Consider the following 19,679-nt stretch of genomic DNA (forward strand, 5'->3'; position numbering starts at 1 on the left):
TTTGCTCTGTCCTATCCAACTTTTGCGACCCATGGACTGTAGCCTGCCAGGCTTCTCTCTGTCCGTGGGATTCACCAGGCAAGAATACTGGGACGGGTTGCCATTTACTTCTCCAGGGGATCTTCCCAACCCAGGGATCGAGCCTTCATTTCCTCTATCTCCTGCATCAGCAGGCAATTCTTTGCCACTGAACCACCTGGAAATATTCATGGGAAGCCTCGTGAATACTTAGAAGTTACATTATTTAAAGGGCAGGTGGAGGAAAGTAGTCAGTGGAAAGGAACAAGAGTCAGAAATAGAAAATGTACCAGGAGACAGAGCTCACTCAAAGGGGAATGAGTTTCAAGAGAAAGTTGTGGTGAATAGTATCAAATACTACAGACAAATGAAACAGTCAGGACTGAAAGTAGACCAACAAATCTGGCATTTAGTAGAGAATGGTGATGATGTTGAGAACAGTTTTAGTAGAGCAGGTAGACGTGTCAGAAGGTGATAGATGGGGAAGTGGTTTTTCTGTTTGTTTTTTCTCCAAAAGTTGAAGTAGGAAGGCAACTTCAAGCCAAGAAATAATTAAGATAAAGGTTTTGGGATTTTGTTGTTGTCATTTGTTCTCTTTTTAGAATCATTGGGAAAGATTTAAGCACAGTTGTCAGTGGAGCAAGAAAGAAATTATATGAAAGAAGAAGTATGGTGGATAAAGTAGGGCCCTGAGAAAGGTAGACATTGGACCCTGAGGCAAGGTAGCTATGAAGAGGCTACTACTGTAGTTTTAAGTCACACTGTACCTAAAGTTGAAGGCAGAAATGTGGGAAGTTGAGGGAGTTCCCACTAGATGACCTCTGTTTTCTGTGTAAAGTAGGAGCAAGACAAATTCTTAATTCATTTAGTAAGCACTTTGTAAGGGCAGGACTTGGTTTTAAGGTCTTAGGATACAGAAATAAAGGGAGTCATGGTCTCTTGCCCCCCCTTTGTTTTTAGTCAGAATTCAATTTTATTTTACATTGATAGAAACCATGAAAAAGATTTACATTTTCTCACGTTACAGCACAGTGTTTCAACGGAATATTTCTTGCTGTAAATTAGATCTCACTGATTTGTGTCAGTGAAGCAACAGTTTATATTCTTGAAGGTAAAGTAAAATGATTTAGTTATTGTTTAAAAATTGTAAATCCAGGCATAAATATATGGCTTAATTATTAACATCATCTATGCTGCTAAGTCACTTCAGTCGTGTCCGACTCTGTGCGACCCCATAGACGGCAGCCCACCAGGCTCCCCCGTCCCTGGGATTCTCCAGGCAAGAATACTGGAGTGGGTTGCCATTTCCTTCTCCAGTGCATGAAAGGGAAAAGTGAAAGTGAAGTCGCTCAGTCGTGTCCGACTCTTAGTGACCCCATGGACTGTAGCCTACCAGGCTCCTCCATCCGTGGGATTTTCCAGGCAAGAGTACTGGAGTGGGGTGCCATTGTCTTCTCCGAACATCATCTATAGTCCATACCAAATCATTTCCATCATCAAGTAGCACCCATTTGTGAAGATGCAGTCCTAACATTGTTCTAAGCAGTTGAAATTCAGCAGAAAAATTAACAATAGTTCAGAAATATCAAGCATACATTTTTGCTATATATTAAACTGTGTGGGAACTACACTATTTGTATTGAGTTCTGACTAAACAAATTTACCCAGAAATTTGTTTTCAAGTAATTTTAACCAATAATCTGAAAACTCTATTTAAAATCAAATAATTGCTACTGTTATGTGTGCACAAAAACTAACTTTAAAAGATCACCTGACTACAGTGAAAATTTAAATTAGTCCATTGGCAAAATTTTTGAATTGTTCATTTCCTGCTGTAGTTGGTTTCAAACCTATGTGCAAAATAAGTAAATTCTATGCTATGAGGAGAATCACCTTAGAGCAAATCATCTTAGAAATTACAGTTTTTAAGATCAGCCTTAAATATCCCAGAACATACTAGAATATGACCTAATTATTCTTTCAGTTAATTACAAAGGAAATACAACCACAGAATTATTCTCATGACGTGGACTGAAGATTCTAATAACTCTGCAGGTCTAAACTGTAGCTAAAGGTCCACTTTAAGAAGTAGTGTAGAAACTCTGAAAGGATGTCCGGTTTCTTTCTGTCAATATAAATATATTTTCAGTGCTATCATGCATGTGATCCAGAATGTTAAATTACAGCACATATTGACAGCAGGTGTCTGTGGCAAAGAGGGAATATTTGGTCTATTGTGAAGGATAAAAAAGAAGGAACACATTTCTTTTCTAGAGAGAAAAAAATAGTATTAAACAAAGTATATTAAGCAAAGAAAGAGCTGTTCCCCAAAATAAAAGGGCCATTAATTGAAAAGAACAGTATTACTCTTTATTAACACTTAGAAGCATTATCCCTTTTATTTGGAATAATGTAATAACACCTCATTCTTATTATGCATTATAAGCATTATGTTATATGAACATAACATAATCATTAGGTATATATGAACACAGATATAAAAATACAGATACTGCATGGTGACTTGGCAGATTGCGGGGTAAGCCCATAGTCTTAAGTCACCGCATACATAAGCTATTTATGTTTTAACTGCTCATTTGTATCTGAACAAGTTTTCATTAAGCATGCTAATAATTTTCACGTGATATAATAAAAAATCTGGTTGCAATATTCTATTATTTTGCTGAATTATATTTGGGAGAAAGAAGCTGGCTGCTTCTTTCTCAATTTTAATACTAGTGTACTCAATACTAGTGTATACTGCTAGTTTAATACTAATGTATCCTGGATTGTATCATATACAAATACATATATAGAAACTTCAAAGATCATGCATTTCCCATGAGGAGAATTTATTTAGCCTCTGTCATTGATGTGTATTTGCAAAACATTTTAACACTGCAGACATTAGAGGTTTCAAGGTTGGGCACAGGCAGGAGTGTGTGTTCTAATAGACGATGCTGGTATTCACTTCTACACAAGGTCTCTTAGCAGCATCAGTCAACAGGAGGTAGGAGTTGACTGACAAACTGCATGATGTCCATCCTTTCCCTTTTACATGAACTGTGCCTCATGCCTCCATAGGTTTTGAAGGTTACATTGGCTGGATTTACCAATGGTTTTAGCTTTTCAGCAGAAAGAGCACCAGACATTAGGGGTACTAAAGGGTCCAGATCTCCATGGCACTGAGGAATGGTGCCTGGTCTCTTCTCAAACCACTGATTGGGCCCTGTGAAAAGGAAGCCCAGAGCAGTGACACCAGCCAGCTTCTGCGGTGTGGTCAGAGCCATGTACCACGGTAAAGCACCTCCCTGAGAAAATCCTCCCAAAGTAATTCTGTTAGAAGGATTGCTGTTCTTCATCTCTTGCTCTCTCAAAGCTTTTACATTTTCTGCTGCTGCTTAATCCCGGTTTCATCCTCCAGTGAATCCGGTGAAAGCCCAGTAATGTCAAACCAAGAAGGCATGACCATGTTCATTTGTAACATTACAGGCATAACTAGCGCATGTGGGCAGATGTATTTGATGTGGGCACTTCTGATCCCAGTGAAGGCTTCTGCGCATCCATGCCCTGTGTCTCCCAGTCCACAAAGAAAGATTACCACAGCAGTGGCCTTCTGGGCAGCAGGCATAATGGCAGGCAGCAGGGCTGATATATTATTGCCCTATATACACCAGTTCCACTGATCACGTATCTGAAGCAAAAGGCAGAGTGGGCATCCAGCCAGGCCCAAGGGCCTCTTGCTTTCTGATATTACAGAGTTACCTATTAGAATTAGTCTTTCTCCCCCAGTTTTACTGATAAACAATTGACATACATCACTGTATAATTTTAAGGTATACAGCAAGATGGTTTGATTTACATGTATTGTGAAATGATTACCATAGGTTCTTCAAACATCATCATCTCATTTAGATACAACAGAAAGAAGGAAGAAAAGAATAATGGGGAAAATTTTTCTCCTTAGAGTACTCTTAGGGTTTACTCTTACAACTTTCCTGTATATCATGCAGCAATGTTAACTATAGTCATCATGTTTTACATTACATCCATAGTAGTCAATTATCTTATAACTGGAAGTTGGTACCTTTTACCACCTTCCTCTAACACCCCCCGTCCCTAACCATTACCTCTCATAACCACAAATTTGAGGTCTCTTTTTCTATGAGTGTGGGTTTTATTTTTGTCTTTTTTTGTTTGTTAGTTAAGAGTCTACCTATAAGTGAGATCATATAGTATTTTTCTGTCTGACTTATCTCAGTATAATACTTTAAAGGTCCATCCATGAGCTTGTAAATGGTAGGAGTTCCTCATTTTATGACTGAATAATATTCCATTGTGTGTGTGTGTGTGTATACATATATATATACACACACACATATATATATATACCACAGCTTCTTTATCTGTTCATCCATTAGTGGACACTTAGGTTTCCATGTCTTGGCTGTTATAAATAATGCTGCTGTGAAAATGGGGTTTCAGATAGCTTTTTGAGTTAGTGTTTTTGTTTCCTTTGAATGTATTCCCAGAAGTGGAATTTTTAATTTTTTGAGGAACCTCCACACTGTTTTCCATAGTGGCCTTACCAGTTTGGAATCCCTCCAGCGGTGCACAAGGGTTCCCTTATCTCTGCATCCTCACCAGCATTTGTTACCTCTTGTCTTTTTGGTGATGGTCCTTCCAACAGGCATGAGATGCGATCTCATGGTGTTTTAATTTGCATTTCCCTGATGACTGGTGATGTTAAGCATCCTTTCATGTACCTGTTGACCATGTATCTTTTTTGGAGAAATGTCTATTCAGGTCCTTTGCCCATTTTGTACTTACATTATTATTATTATTATTTGCTATTGAGTTGTACAAGTTCTTTACATGTTTTGGATATTAACCCCTTATCAGATATTTGGTTTGCAAATATTTTTCCCATTCTATAGGTTGTCTTTTCACTTTGTTGATGGTTCCTTTTCCTGCAAGTAATAGCATTACTTATTATTATCACAGCAATAGATTACTTATTGTTAGTAAAACAAAGTTACTTAATAGAAATAAGTAAGTATTGGGTACTATGTGAGCATTTAATAAGGAGCCTGCTGCTGCTGCTGCTGCTGCTAAGTCGCTTCAGTCGTGTCCGACTCTGTGCGACCCCATAGACGGCAGCCCACCAGGCTCCGCCATCCCTGGGATTCTCCAGGCAAGAACACTGGAGTGGGTTGCCATTTCCTTCTCCAGTGCATGAAAGGGAAAAGTGAAAATGAAGTCGCTCAGTCGTATCCGACTCTTAGCGACCCCATGGGCTGTAGCCTACCAGGCTCCTTCGTCCATGGGATTTTCCAGGCAAGAGTACTGGAGTGGGGTGCCTTCTCCAATAAGGAGCCTAACCTGGTCTAATTAGGAGATAGTCTTCTCAGGGAAATAGCTTAGGCCAATTCCTGAAAGTCTAGGAGTAATGCAGACAATGAGGAGAAAGTGAGGGAGCAGGGATTGTACCTTTCAGCACAGCATGTGTGAAGGCCTGGGCGCTGAAGAGAGTGTGGAAAGTTCTGAAGTGAACTTGAGAGGAATTGTTCAATGTACCTGGAGCAGAGGGTGCAGGAGTGATATTGGTGAGCACGCATGGGTTGTATAGAGGTATGTAGTAGCAAGATGTTAAAGCCACAGTTAACAGACAATAACCAGCGGGAAACCAATGAAGGGTTTTATTGACAACAGCTGCTTCAGAGCAATACTGAAGCAGTACTGGATAATTCAATGATTAAAATATGATGTTTGGTAAGATATGATTGAGATATCTCAGTGGTCTCTTCTAAGGAACTGTCTGGTGGAAATGGAAAGAATTTATCATATTTACAAAAAATATCTAGGAGAATGGCTTGGAGAGAAAACTTGATGACTGATTCCAATTTAAAGTTGTTTATTTTTTAAGGGTCAAGGATCACTCTGAGATGTATAGTTTTTGGTCAGACAGATGGGTTCCGTTGCCATATTTTGAAATGGAAATTACAGGGGAAGGATCAGGCTTTGGGGGAGGGGAAATTTGAAGGCCTTATGAAACAGCTAGGTGACCTTTGGGTTTATGAGTATGAAACTCAGATGAGAGACCTAGGTTTGTTTAATGGATATAGAAGTCATCACTATACAGGATAGATATGATTTTAAGCCAAGCAGTATAACTTACTATTTCATTTTTAAAAGATTTAATAGTATAACTTACTATTTCATTTTTAAAAGATTTATTTCATTTTTAAAATGGTATATATGAATTAATATTTTGTAGTTATTTTGTCTCTCACTTTTGTTTTTATTTTTTAAAACAGTTCTGGACTCTTTCCTCTCCTTGCAAATGCTGCCATGTCAGTGAAACCAACATTGTTGAGTTTGTATGAGATGTACTATCTGCCTTTGGGTAAAACACTGAAGCCTGGTCTACAAGGATTGCTAACTGGTATTCTTCCAGGCTTAGAAGAAGGATCAGAGTACTATGAGAGGTAAGATGCTACTGTTATTGCTGCAGCTAAGTAATCAAAGTCATGAATTTGTCAGCAAGCATCCTTAAATCATTAATATTAACATCACAAAAACTGATTATTCTAAACACTTTAGTACCTGACCTGAAGATTTCCATAGCAAAAAAAATTTTTGTAGTGTATCTAATCTGCGTATCACACTGAAAATAAGCTGGGTAATAATATAGACTTGGATAGCTGGACTAGGTTCAGATTCTAGTTCGGCAGACACTATGTGAACTTAGGAAAACTTTTTCAACATTTCTGAACTTTATTCAGCTTCCTCATCTATTAAAAAAACATACCATTCATTGTGTTAGTGTAATATTGAAATTACTTAGCCCAGTGCCTCGCATTTGTAAGTCACTTAAAAAATTGTGACTCATAATTTAAAATAATAATACAACAGATAGTAAATTTAGATTAATAAAAAGAATGGAAGATTGGGCAGTGCGCCATCAAGTTTTAAACTGTTAAAAATAGCCTATCACCAGGCACAGTACTCTTTCAATAGCTGTTGACGTGGTACTCTTGATATTTTAACTATTCAAAGAAAATGATTTGGTCTGTTTGGAGCTTATTATTATTTCTTTGGAAGTTGATGGTGGTATACAATGCTTGATAGCATTAAGTATCTTTAATATCTCTGTTACTGATATTCTTACCATAAAGGGAATTATGAACTAAGATGTCAGAGATAGAAAATGCCAAACTTCTCTTTAGGAGTAGATTTAATGATTTATATTTATATAATTTATTTAAACAAGTTACTCTATTTTTTGTATGTTCATCTGCTGCCATAATGATGTAGGAATCTAATCCTGAAAATACTGGATCACTCTTATAACCTACTTTGAGAAAAATTAATTTCCGTTTCAGGACAATTTTAGAAACATGATGTGAGCTTATTTTATTTAGTTCATGAATCAGTTTTGTTTTAAATTGTTCTGTTCTCTTAAGGGAAGCATAGAATCGATATGACTTTGTAACTCTGCTAGTGACAATTAAAATTTGACGTGGGGCCTTCCCCCATGTTCCAGTGGCTAAGGTGCTGTGCTCCCAATGCAGGAAGCCTGGGTTTGATCCCTGGTCCAGGAACTAGATCCCATATACTGCAGTTAAAACATCCCTCATGCATTCAAATAAATAATAATAAATTTTTTAAAAATTTAACGTGGGAATTGAATAATGATCTTTATGAGTATGGTATCTGTATGGTTTATCTTATTATGTGTCTTAGTCCTTTTTGCTTGAAAGTCCTTTGGCTTTTGTAAAAATATGCCACAGGCTGAGTGGAAATTTATTTTCAGAAATTCAAAAATATTCAGAAATGCAAAAATTCAAAAATAAATTCAGAAATTTGTCTCTCACTGTTCTTAATTCTGGCTGTCAGAATCAAGGTGGTAGCATGATCATGTTCTGGTGAGTGCCTTCTGCCTGATTCACAGCCAGCGCCTTTTACTTGTATCCTGACCTTCTGGAAGGGGCTGTGGAGCTCTGTTGGAATTTCTTTCATGAGAACACTAATCTCACTCATGAGGGTGCCCAAAGCCTCCATCTTCTAATACAGTCACTTTGGGGCATCAAGATTTTAACATATAAATATTGAAGGGACAAAAACATTTGGATCAGAACACTATGTTTTGCCAGTTATTCAACACAAAAAGATGCGAAAACATGTTCTTTTAATACATAAGTAGGTTGAGACCAGAAGAGATGACAGTGTTAGTATTAAATCACATAGCAAGTAAACAGTAGAATTTCATCAGATTCTCTTGATTCTGAATCTGTTATACAACAGTGTATTAAGTTTTTGTGTATTACTTTGTTTATCTTGAATAATGCATCTTATATTTGGTCATAGCATAATTCATTCAAGTTGTTCTAAATTCAGTCAGTTCAGTTCAGTCGCTCAGTCATGTCCAACTCTGCAACCCTATGGACTGCAGCACGCCAGGCTTCCCTGTCTGTCACCAACTCCCAGAGCTTACTCACACTCATGTCCATCGAGTCAGTGATGCCATCCAACCATCTCATCCTCTGTCATCCCCTTCTCCTCCTGCCTTTCCCAGCATCAGGGTCTTTTCAAATGAGTCAATTCTCTCTATAAGGTGGCCAAAGTTTTGGAGCTTCAGCTTCAGCATCAATCCTTCCTATGAATTTGCAGGAGTGATTTCCTTTAGAATTGTCTGATTTGATCTCCTTGCAGTCCAAGGGACTCTCAAGAGTCTTCTTCAACACCACAGTTCAAAAGCATCAATTCTTTGGTGCTCAGCTTTCTTTATGGTCCAACTCTCACATCCATACATGACTACTGGAAATACCATAGCTTTGAATAGACAGACCTTTGTTGGCAAAGTAATGTCTCTGCTTTTTAATATGCTGACTAGGTTGGTCGTAGCTTTTCTTCCAAGGAGCAAGCGTCTTTTAATTTCATGGCTGCAGTCACCATTTGCAATGATTTTGGAGCCTAAGACAATAAAGTCTCTCACTGTTTCCATTGTTTCACCATCTGTTTGTCATGAAGTGATGGGACCGGGTGCCATGATCTTCGCTTTTTGAATATTGAGTTTTCAGCCAGCCTTTTCACTCTCCTCTTCCACTTTCATCAAGAGGCTCTTTAGTTCCTCTTCGTTTTCTGCCATAAGGGTGGTGTCTTCTGCGTATCTGGGGTTATTGATATTTCTCCCAGCAATCTTGATTTCCGCTTGTGCTTCATCGTGCCTGGCATTTCACATGGTGTAAATTATGTAATATAATTTCCAAGAAAAAGAAATATCCTTTAAAATTTTGTAGAAAGTCAACAGAAGATATGTTCTTCTATGAAAAAAGTGAAAGTGAAGTCACTCAGTTGTGTCCTACTCTTGGCGACCCCATGGACTGTAGCCTACGAGATTCCTTACTATTAACTAAAGTGTATGTGGGTTTAACAATTCCTTGAGGTAGATGGGACTTGTGGAGATGTTTTTGTTGTTATCTTTTTTACGGATGAGGAAACTAAACTTGAGAAAGACTAAGTGATTTCCCTAAATTACACAGCTAGTCAATGGTGGAACCAGAACTTATACCCAGTCCTCTGACTATGACCTGTATGGTTCTTCCCATCCACCCTACTTGTGTCCAGGGCAGAACATGCAACTACAGCAAGGATGCTTTCATACATTCTGGAAGAGTATAATGGTTTATGCTTAACAATGTGAAGCTAAATGTTTCCCTTCTTAAAGCACTTTATTTTGTACCTCAGAACAAACACTTTACTGGAAAAGGTTGCTGCTGCAGTGGACCAGTCAGCCTTCTACAGTGCCCTCTGGGGTAGCCTTCTCACCAGTCCTGCTGTGCGTCTGCCTGGAATCACCTATGTTCTTGCCCACTTGAACCGGAAGCTTTCCATGGAAGATCAGCTTTATATAATTGGCAGTGACATTGAGCTAATGGTATGTCTACACGTGTTTGCTCATTTAACTAATATTTCTTTATAGCCAGATACTGAGAATCATGCCACAAATGATGTTCTTGTTTTCACGAGGCTTATATTTTTCATCAAGGAAACGTAAAGACCAAAATAGTCACATTATTGATTTGGAAAATGTCAAGGTTTTTTTTTTTTTCATAGAAAAAGAATTGTCATTTATATGTTATCCTCATTATCTGTCCTTTAAGCAAATAAATGGTCGTTATTACCATGTTGCTAACTGTTCAGATCATTGTTTACATAGCCACATTCATTTTGTTATTCTAAAGTGAGCCTTCTCTTGAATCATAGCTTTCTTCATAGGAAAGACAGATTTTAGACCAAGTAATAGCCAAATTCTGTATGGGATTTGTGCAAAAGAAGGTATTACTAAAGCAGACAATGAAAGATAGTTGGAAAAAAATTACATCAATTGCATATTTATACTTTTTAATTTAAAAATTAAGAACAGAAGGAAACCATTTATGCCTGTAGAGTGTTGTACTCTTAAAATGAACAGTGAATGGAAAAACAAGAAAACCCTAGAGGGTCATTTTGAAAAGTTTCCAGAAAAACTTTGTGATCACTCATCCTTTACTTTTTCCCCATGTGATTATGAACTGACAGATTTTTATGCATATTTTGGTTATATTAAAGTATAATTAGCATACACCAAAATTAACTCATCTTATGTTTACAGTTGTATGAATTTGACAAATACATACAGACAAGCAACCAATATTATAAAATCAAGATACAGAACATTTTCATCACCCCCAAAAGTTCTTCTGTGTCCCTTTGTAGTCTCTCCCATTCCCCTACACCTTCAGGCCCTTGCAAACACTGCTCTATTTTCTATTCCTCTAGATTGTGCTTTTCACAGAATGTTACATAAATAGAATCATGCAGTGTTAGATGTTGTCTGGTGTCATTCATTTTGTATAACACATTTGAGAGTCATCCATGTTTTGCGTATGTCAATATGTATCAGTATCTCTTATATTGCTATCTAGTATTTTATGAATGTACCACAGTTTGTTTATTCATTCAGTGATTAACAAATATTTGCATTGTTTCCAGTTTGGGGCAGTTAAGAATAAAACTAATAATATAAACATTTTCATACAGTTATTTGTACAGATGTATGTTCTTTTTTTCCCCCCACTTAGAACTATTTTTTTTTAAACTTTAAAAGTCAAGAAACAACTGAGTGTCTGAGCACATGATAGTTGATTTACAATATTGTGTTAGTTTCAAATGTACAGCAAAGTGATTCAGTTATACATATACATGTATCTATTTCAAATTCTTTTCCCATTTAGGTTATTACAGAATATCAAGTTCCCTGTGCTATATAATAGGTCCTTGTTGGTTATCTATTTTAAATATAATAGTGTGTATATGTAAATCCCAACCTCCTAGTTTATCCCTCCCCCCTTTGGTAACCATAAGATTGTTTTCTAAGTCTGTGAGTCTGTTTCTATTTTGTAAATAAGTTCATTTGTGTCATTTTAAAAGATTCTTCATATAAATGATGTCATATGATATTGGTCTTTGACTTACTTCACTTAGTATGATAATCTCTGGGTCAGTGCATGTTGCTACAGATGTCATCATTTCATTCTTTTTTTATGGCTGAGTAGTGTTCCATTTTATATATGTACCACATCTTTATTCAGACATTTTTCTTGAGAAAATACCTAGGAATGGAATTCTTGGTTCATATGGTAAATATGTTTAACTTTTTTAAATAACAGCTTTATTGAAATATAATTCACATGCTGTGAAATTTATCCTTTTGCATTGTATAATTCAGTGGTTTTTAGTGTATTCACAAAGTTGTACAACTATCAGTTCAGTTCAGTCGCTCAGTCGTGTCCAACTCTTTGCGACCCCATAAACCGCAGCATGCCAGGCCTCCCTGTCCATCACCAACTCCCGCAGTTTACCCAAACCCATGTCCATTGAGTTGGTGATGCCATCCAGCCATCTCATCCTCTGTCATCCCCTACTCCTCCTGCCCCCAATCCTTCCCAGCATTAGGGTCTTTTCCAATGAGTCAACTCTTTGCATGAGGTGCCCAAAGTATTGGAGTTTCAGCTTCAACATCAGACCTTCCAATGAACACTCAGGACTGATCTCCTTTAGGATGGACTGGTTGATCCCCTTGCAGTCCAAGGGACTCTCAAGAATCTTCTCCAACACCACAGTTCAAAAGCATCAATTCTTCAGTGCTCAGCTTTCTTCACTGTCCAACTCTCACATCCATAGATGACTACTGGAAAAACCATAGCCTTGACTAGACAGACCTTTGTTGGCAAAGTAATGTCTTTGCTTTTCAATATGCTATCTAGGTTGGCCATAACCTTCCTTCCAAGGAGTAAGCGTCTTTTAATTTCATGGCTGCAATCACCATCAGCAATGATTTTGGAGCCCAAAAAATAAAGTCTGACACTGTTTCCCCATCTATTTCGCATGAAGTGATGGGACCAGATGCCATGATCTTTGTTTTCTGAACGTTGAGCTTTAAGCCAACTTTTTCACTCTCCTCTTTCACTTTCATCAAGAGGCTCTTTAGTTCTTCTTCACTTTCTGCCATAAGGGTGGTGTCATCTGCATATCTGAGGCTATTGATATTTCTCCTGGCAATCTTGATTCCAGCTTGTGCTTCTTCCAGCCCAGCGTTTCTCATGATGTACTCTGCATATAAGTTAACTATCACCACTGTCTAATTTGAGAACATTTTCATCACCCCAGAAAGAAACCCCATCTATACCCATTAATCACATCACATTTTCTCTTCACTCCTGTCTCTAGCAACCACTGATCTATTTTCTGTTTCTATAGATTTGCTTAGTTTGCACATTTCATATAGATGAGATTAAATAATATGTAGTCTTTTATGAATGACTTCTTCCACTTGTCGTAAAATTTTCAAGATTTATTTGTGTTGAGGCATGTACTTCCTTCCTTTTAATATTTGAATAATATTCTATTGCATAGAGATAAAACATTTGTGTTACTTCTGCTTTTTAACTATTAATAAAGAATTCTTTATGAATATTAATGTGTAAGTTTTTGTGTAGACATGTTTTCATATCTTCTGGTTTTATACCTGTAGTGGGATTACCAGGTCATATAGTAACACTTTCCTTTTGAGAAACTTGCAAACTGTTTTCCAAAGTGACTGTACCTATTTACATTCTAGATAGCAATATATGAAGGTTCCCATTTCTCTACATTCTTGTCAATAGTTGTTATTGTCTGTCTTTTTTATTATAGCCATCCTAATGCATATGAAGTATTATCTTATTGTGGTTTTGATTTGCATTTCCCTAGAGACTAATGGTGTTGAACATATCTATGGTTGTTGGCCACTTTTAAATCTTTGAAGAAATGTCTCTTCAGATCCTTTGCCCATTGTTTTAATTGGGTCAGTTTTCTTTTTATTGTTGTGTTATGGGAGTTCTCTATACATTTTGGATATTAAATTATTATCATACATATGATTTCAAAATATTTTCTCCCATTCTGTGAATTATCTTCTCACCTTCTTGATAGTGTCCTTTAAAGCACAGAAATTTTAATTTTGATCATATCCAATTTACCCATTTTCTCTTTTATCATTTGTTGCTGGTATATTTAAGAAATTGTGTCTAAGATCAAACATATTTACTTCTATATTTTCTTCTAATATATTTTTTAAGGTTATAAGAAACTACCAAACTGTATTATTACATTTCCTTTTAATAACTTAATGGAAGTGTTAAAGAAGTCATTTTTAAATTTTTCTTTAAAAAACAAGTGCCATAACTGGAAAATAATTTACAGTACTTCACGGAGGATTAACCTCTTTATTATTCAAAAAGCTACATAAATTAATAAGTGAGAGTGAAGTCGCTCAGTTGTGTCCGACTCTTTGCGACCCCATGGACTGTAGCCCACCAGGCTCTTCCATCCATGGAATTTTCTAGGCAAGAGTACTGGAGTGGGTTGCCATTTCCTTCTCCAGGGGATCTTCCCGACCCAGGAATCGAACCTGGATCACCCACATTGCAGGCAGACACTTTACCATCTGAGCCACCAGGGAATCCACAATCAAGTAGAACGATAGATTTGAACAGAAACTTAACCTAAGGAAATAAAAATAATTCAAAGATATGCAATGGCAACCCACTCCAGTACTCTTGCATGGAAAATCCCATGGACGGAGGAGCCTGGTAGGCTGCAGTCCGTGGGGTTGCTAAGAGTCGGACACAACTGAGCGACTTCACTTTCACTTTTCACTTTCATGCACTGGAGAAGGAAATGGCAACCCACTCCAGTATTCTTGCCTCGAGAATCCCAGGGATGGTGGAGCCTGGTGGGCTGCCATGGGGTCGCACAGAGTCGGACATGACTGAAGTGACTTAGCATGAAAAAAATTCTCAACATTATTTATAATAAGAGAAGCAAGAGTTTAAACTGTATCAAGATACACTCTTTCATGTATTAGATTGGCAAAAACAAAAAATGTGCAGGTAAACACAGGATAGCAAATTGTCACACATTGCTGGTGAAAATATAAATATGCAAAACCTGAGAAAAACATTACATTATTTAAATTGTAACAGCATATATTCCAATTCTGCTTTGAAAGATTTGTCCTACAGGTGTGCTTGTACATTATATGTCTATTGCAACATAATTTACTCTGGTAAATGATATAAGCAGTATAAATGCCCATCATCAGGAGCCTAGTTAAATTAGGATTAATCTATGAAAGGAAATATTTCTCTGGCTATAAAAAATGAAACTCTTTGTAGTGTTAAGGAAAGCACTTCAGAATGAGCTGTTAAATGAAAAAGGCAGTTTGTGATATATGCATGCATGTTTTTTACTTATATTTGTAAAAAATATTCACTGGTAGTCTTGATTGCTTGCACAAAGAAAACTGGGTAATTGAAAACAGAGATGGGAGAGAACTTTTTGGCTTGTACTCTTTAGTTATTCTTAATTTTGAGCTATTGTAATATGTTTACCTATCCAAAGCAATGTCAGTATGTATAATTAGTGGTTAAAAAAAAACAACTTGAAAATGTACTTTTATTTTTTAGGGAAAATTGAAGCATTGTTACGTTTTCTTGGTAACTATTTCCCAAAGTAATGCACAATAAATACTAAAGGCTCTCTTATTTTAGGTAGAAGCAGTAAGTACTTCGGTGCAGGATTCAAGTGTACTCGTACAGAGAAGCACACTGGACCTCATACTCTTCTGTTTTCCGTTCCACATGAGTCAGGTAAAACATTAATGCCAGTTTTGATGTAAGGCATTCTTTGGAAATTTATAGATTCCTGATTTGTAGTTATTTTTAAAATTATATTTAAGTTGGATTCTTTTGTTTTATCAACCAGCGAAGTACATAGAAAACAAATGTCCTTTTTAAGGAATGGAATTTCTGAAATTTGGGGGGAAATAAGATTTATTGATTTGGGTAAAAATATGGAAAGTGAAATATAGTATTTCATACCTTAAAAAAAAAGTTCTAACCTATCAAAAGCAAGAGATACTGTATTCTTTGTAGCTGTGATTGAGCCAAGACTCTTGAGACCTTCTGCCCAGCTGTTATTTTTTGTCTTAATGTAATTTTTTCTTGGTTTGGTGATTGTGAGGATGTGTGTCAGACCATTAGCAGAGTTGGCTTGAATTTGAAAGCTAAATATCTAGCTCCTCTGACATTCTGTAGTACAGGTGAAACTTGAATGAGTGTTTGAACTTCACGAGTCCACTTATACACAAATTCTGTCCAGTAATAAGTACTATAGTACTACAGGATCCATGGTTGTTTGAATCCAGGGATGTGAAGCTGCAGATATGGAGGTCCAACTAAAATTATCCTTGAATTTTTTCAATTACCTGTCAGTTCCCCTTAACCTCCTTGTTGTTCATGGGTTACCTGTACTTTCATGGCAGGTGAGAACAGCTCACTTAAATCATAAATGAAGCTGGAACTTAATTGAATCAGTATCCTCATTTTTAAGGAAGTCATCTAAATTCTTTTGAGTTCTAAACTCTGATGAACGAGTTTGAACACCAGTGTGTAAGTATTCAGAATGGTGGTGCTGCATGCCTAACAAATGTAATAAGAAATGAAGAAGTTACACCTTGGAAAAGTAAGTTTATTTCGCAAACATCATTAGCAGAAAAGACCATTATTTGGGGTTCTGTAAGAGCTGTGGTTAATAGATAATTAGTGCATTTTCATTATGATTGGCCATGCTCAAATTTTTCCTTATTACTTTATTCAGTTTGAAATTGAGTTGTTAATAATTGAAGAACTTTACACTTAATTGCCTATACCACTCCTAGTAGTAGGAACAGTATGTTATAGGGGTAAGACATAAACTACCTCTAGTTTCTATTTTAAGACTTAACCATCCTTAAGCCAGTGGCCCTTGTTCTGCCTCTTAACTTTTCACCAAAACTCCTGCTGGAACGTATCAGTATAATCTAAAGTTACCACTATAGAGGTGGGCAAGCCGCTCACAAGGTAAAATTGATATTTTACTTTTTAGAAAACAAAGAAGAATATGACAAAGAAACATGTGGCTCAAAAGCCTAAAATGTTTATTATCTGGCCCTTGGTTGAAAAAACTTACTAACCTTTACTCTTAAACATTCCCATTGCTTTCTTCCCTTTCAAACATTCAGCAGTCTTAGTCCTTCAGTATACTGATAGATGATTGAGCAAGACCTAACGAATTAAGTCATGGTAGAGTTCACTTGAGAAGAATGTGTTCTTCAGTCCTGAGAAGAACTCAGGACAGAGAAGCCTGGTGGGCTAAGGTCCATAGATTGCGAAGAGTCAGAAGTGACTTAGCATGACCCTAATCTCTAGAAGTTACACCTTTAATTGAGATGGTAGCAGAATTTTTTTCCATGTTAGAAATATGTGGTGATGTCGGTAGTAACCAAGAAATGACTTCTTTCTTTCTCAACCTTTTTCCAACAAGAACTTCATTCAGAACTTGCTTACTCTACCACTTCTGTAGCCCTACCAGCCAAGATTTTCTCCTGGCTTCCTTCTGTATAATTTGTATTATGAAAACAGTAGCTATGTTGAATATGTTTCTTAAAAAGTACATACTCTGCTGCTGCTAAGTCGCTTCAGTCGTGTCCGACTCTGTGCGACCCCATAGATGGCAGCCCACCAGGCTCCGCCATCCCTGGGATTCTCCAGGCAAGAATACTGGAGTGGGTTGCCATTTCCTTCTCCAGTGCATGAAAGGGAAAAGTGAAAGTGAAGTCGCTCAGTCGTGTCTGACTCTTAGCGATCCCATGGACTGCAGCCCACCAGGCTCCTCCGTCCATGGGATTTTCCAGGCAAGAGTACTGGAGTGGGGTGCCATTGCCTTATCCAGCATACTCTACCCAGACCCAATTCTCTCTCTCCCATGACTATACCATATTATTAGGTTACCTGAGAAAAAGGATCAAAGGATCATGACAAAGTAATCTTTCTTCCCCACTTCCCTCCTCTCCATGTCTTGCCTATAATGAATGCATAACCAATATCGATTGTACTTGTAATTGAAGAGAGCCTTCATTGCCTTATTCCAAAAAGAGTGCTGTTAGGGGTGTTAGCACTTGCCAAGTTTGTCAGACTCTTTTTACTTTTTTTTTTACGGAAAGTTCCCAGATGGCTCTAGCAGTAAAGAACCTGCTTGCTAGTGAAGGAGATGTAAGAGAGGCGGGTTCAATCCCTAGGTTGGAAGATCCTCTGGAGGGGAGCAGGCTACCCACTCCAGCATTCTTGCCTGGAGAATTCCATGGACAGAGAAGCCTGGTGGGCTAAGGTCCATAGGTTGCAAAGAGTCAGACACAGCTGAAGTGTCTTAGCATGACCCTAACCTCTAGAAGTTACACCTTTAATTGAGATGGTAGCAGAATTTTTTTCCATGTTAGAAATATGTGATGATGTCAGTAGTAACCAAGAAGTGACTTCGTTCTTTCTCAAGGATATTTTTCCTCTCAAAATAAGATTGGAAGACATTACTATTACTTTTCAGGATCTTGTGACAATATCTATAATGTATATATCTGAGGTTAAATAGAGCAGCAGTTCTTTGGTTTCATGGCCCCATTACACTCTTTAAAAATATTGAGAATCCTAAAAATTCTTTTGCTTATATAGGTTAGATCTATGTTTATCATATTAGAAATTAAAACTGATAAATTTAAAATATTTATTTAAATGTTAAATAAATATTAAAATTTAAAAATTTAATTCACTTAAAAATAATAACAATTATCACATTAGAACAAATAGTATTTTATTAAAGTATCTTCTAACACATTAAAAAATTAGTACATTAGCACTGTTTATGCTTTTGTAAATCTCTTTAGTGTCTGGTCTAACAGAAAGCAGAATGCTGGTATCTACTTTGACATTCACTCTGTTGTGGGTTTTTTTTTTTTTTTTATTTAAGTCTCTGAATTAAGTTAGATCTCATACAGATACTGGTTGGAAAAGGAAGGAGTACTTCAATAGTCTTTTTGGTTAAAATAATATATTCTTCTTTGATGCTTTCCAAAACTTGACAAGCTATAGTTTTTAAAAAAAAAAAAAAATTAGTTGTAATATGAAGTCAAAAACCCTATCAGTGAACTTTTCATAGTCTGTTTGGTTAAAATCCATTGGTCTTACACTTTGAATGGATCTTGTACCATATATGCTTTTGTAACATCACAATTGGCTGTTTGGAAAGTGTTGTTTTGACTGAGCGACTTCACTTTCACTTTTCACTTGCATGCATTGGAGAAGGAAATGGAAACGCACTCCAGTGTTCTTGCCTGGAGAATCCCAGGGACAGAGGAGCCTGTTGGGCTGCCGTCTATGGGGTCGCACAGAGTCGGACACGACTGACGCGACGCAGCAGCAGCAGCAGCAGCATTGAACTTTTTGTCTCCCAAGTGCTCACACTTGGGCTTCCCTGGTAGCTCAGTTGGCAAAGAATCTGCCTGCAGTGCAGGAGACCCGGGTTTGAACCCTGGATCGGGAAGATCTCCTGGAAAAGGAAATGGCAACCCACTCCAGTACTCATGCTTGGAAAATCCTATGGACAGAGGAGCCTGGCAGGCTACAGTCCATGGGGTCACAAGAGTTGGACTCAACTTAGTGACTAAACCACCAAGTGCTAACACAACAATAAATGATCACATTTACTAGCATGACCATTGATCTCATCAGTAAGTTTGTTAGTTATTGGAAGCTTTCAAGTCAGTTCACTTCAATATAATTTCAAGCCAAATACAGATTTTCCAAAATCTAATTTTCTCTTGGAAGCTTAGATTTTATTATTTGTAACAATGAATATTGTTTTCCTTTAAGTGATAGGCTCACTTTGTTTATTTTTGAGAAAGTTTCTGCCATGTGTCCAAGCCTGAATAATCATAGATCATGTCAGTCATTCTTTCGAGTGAAAGTGGAATGACAAAAGCTGGTAGTTCACCTCACAATTCACACAGTCACACAAGTGTTTTTTCCTGAGACATCCATCATGCTTCGGTCTACAGCAGGAGTGCTTTATGTGTACTCCTGTCATTGCACAGAATATTGCAGAATATAACATGTACTTGAGTCAACTATTTACTGCAATAAATGTTTGCTATTTAATCAGCAGCATTCTTAAGTAAAACTGACTTTTCTTCTTTTTTTATTTTT

At 37.0% G+C, this 19,679-nt stretch overlaps 1 protein-coding gene and 1 pseudogene across 17 annotated transcripts in view; one reads left to right on the top strand and one right to left on the bottom strand.

The window, feature by feature from the left end:
• Nucleotides 1-19,679, top strand: part of DOP1A (DOP1 leucine zipper like protein A) — a 119,646-nt gene that overhangs the window by 41,309 nt on the left and 58,658 nt on the right. For all 17 annotated transcript variants that reach the window (XM_081530435.1, XM_081530439.1, XM_081530446.1 and 14 more), the window contains 3 exons: nt 6,336-6,506; nt 9,769-9,958; nt 15,156-15,254. In XM_081530435.1, the coding sequence (XP_081386561.1) occupies nt 6,336-6,506; nt 9,769-9,958; nt 15,156-15,254 (460 nt within the window). The remainder of the gene's footprint in view (nt 1-6,335; nt 6,507-9,768; nt 9,959-15,155; nt 15,255-19,679) is intronic.
• LOC145521664 (acyl-protein thioesterase 1 pseudogene) lies at nt 3,015-3,496 on the bottom strand (annotated as a pseudogene).

Source organism: Giraffa tippelskirchi, chromosome 9 (genome assembly GCF_054371585.1).
Source record: "Giraffa tippelskirchi isolate mGirTip1 chromosome 9, T2T-mGirTip1v1.2.pri, whole genome shotgun sequence".
Classification (NCBI taxonomy): Eukaryota; Metazoa; Chordata; class Mammalia; order Artiodactyla; family Giraffidae; genus Giraffa; species Giraffa tippelskirchi.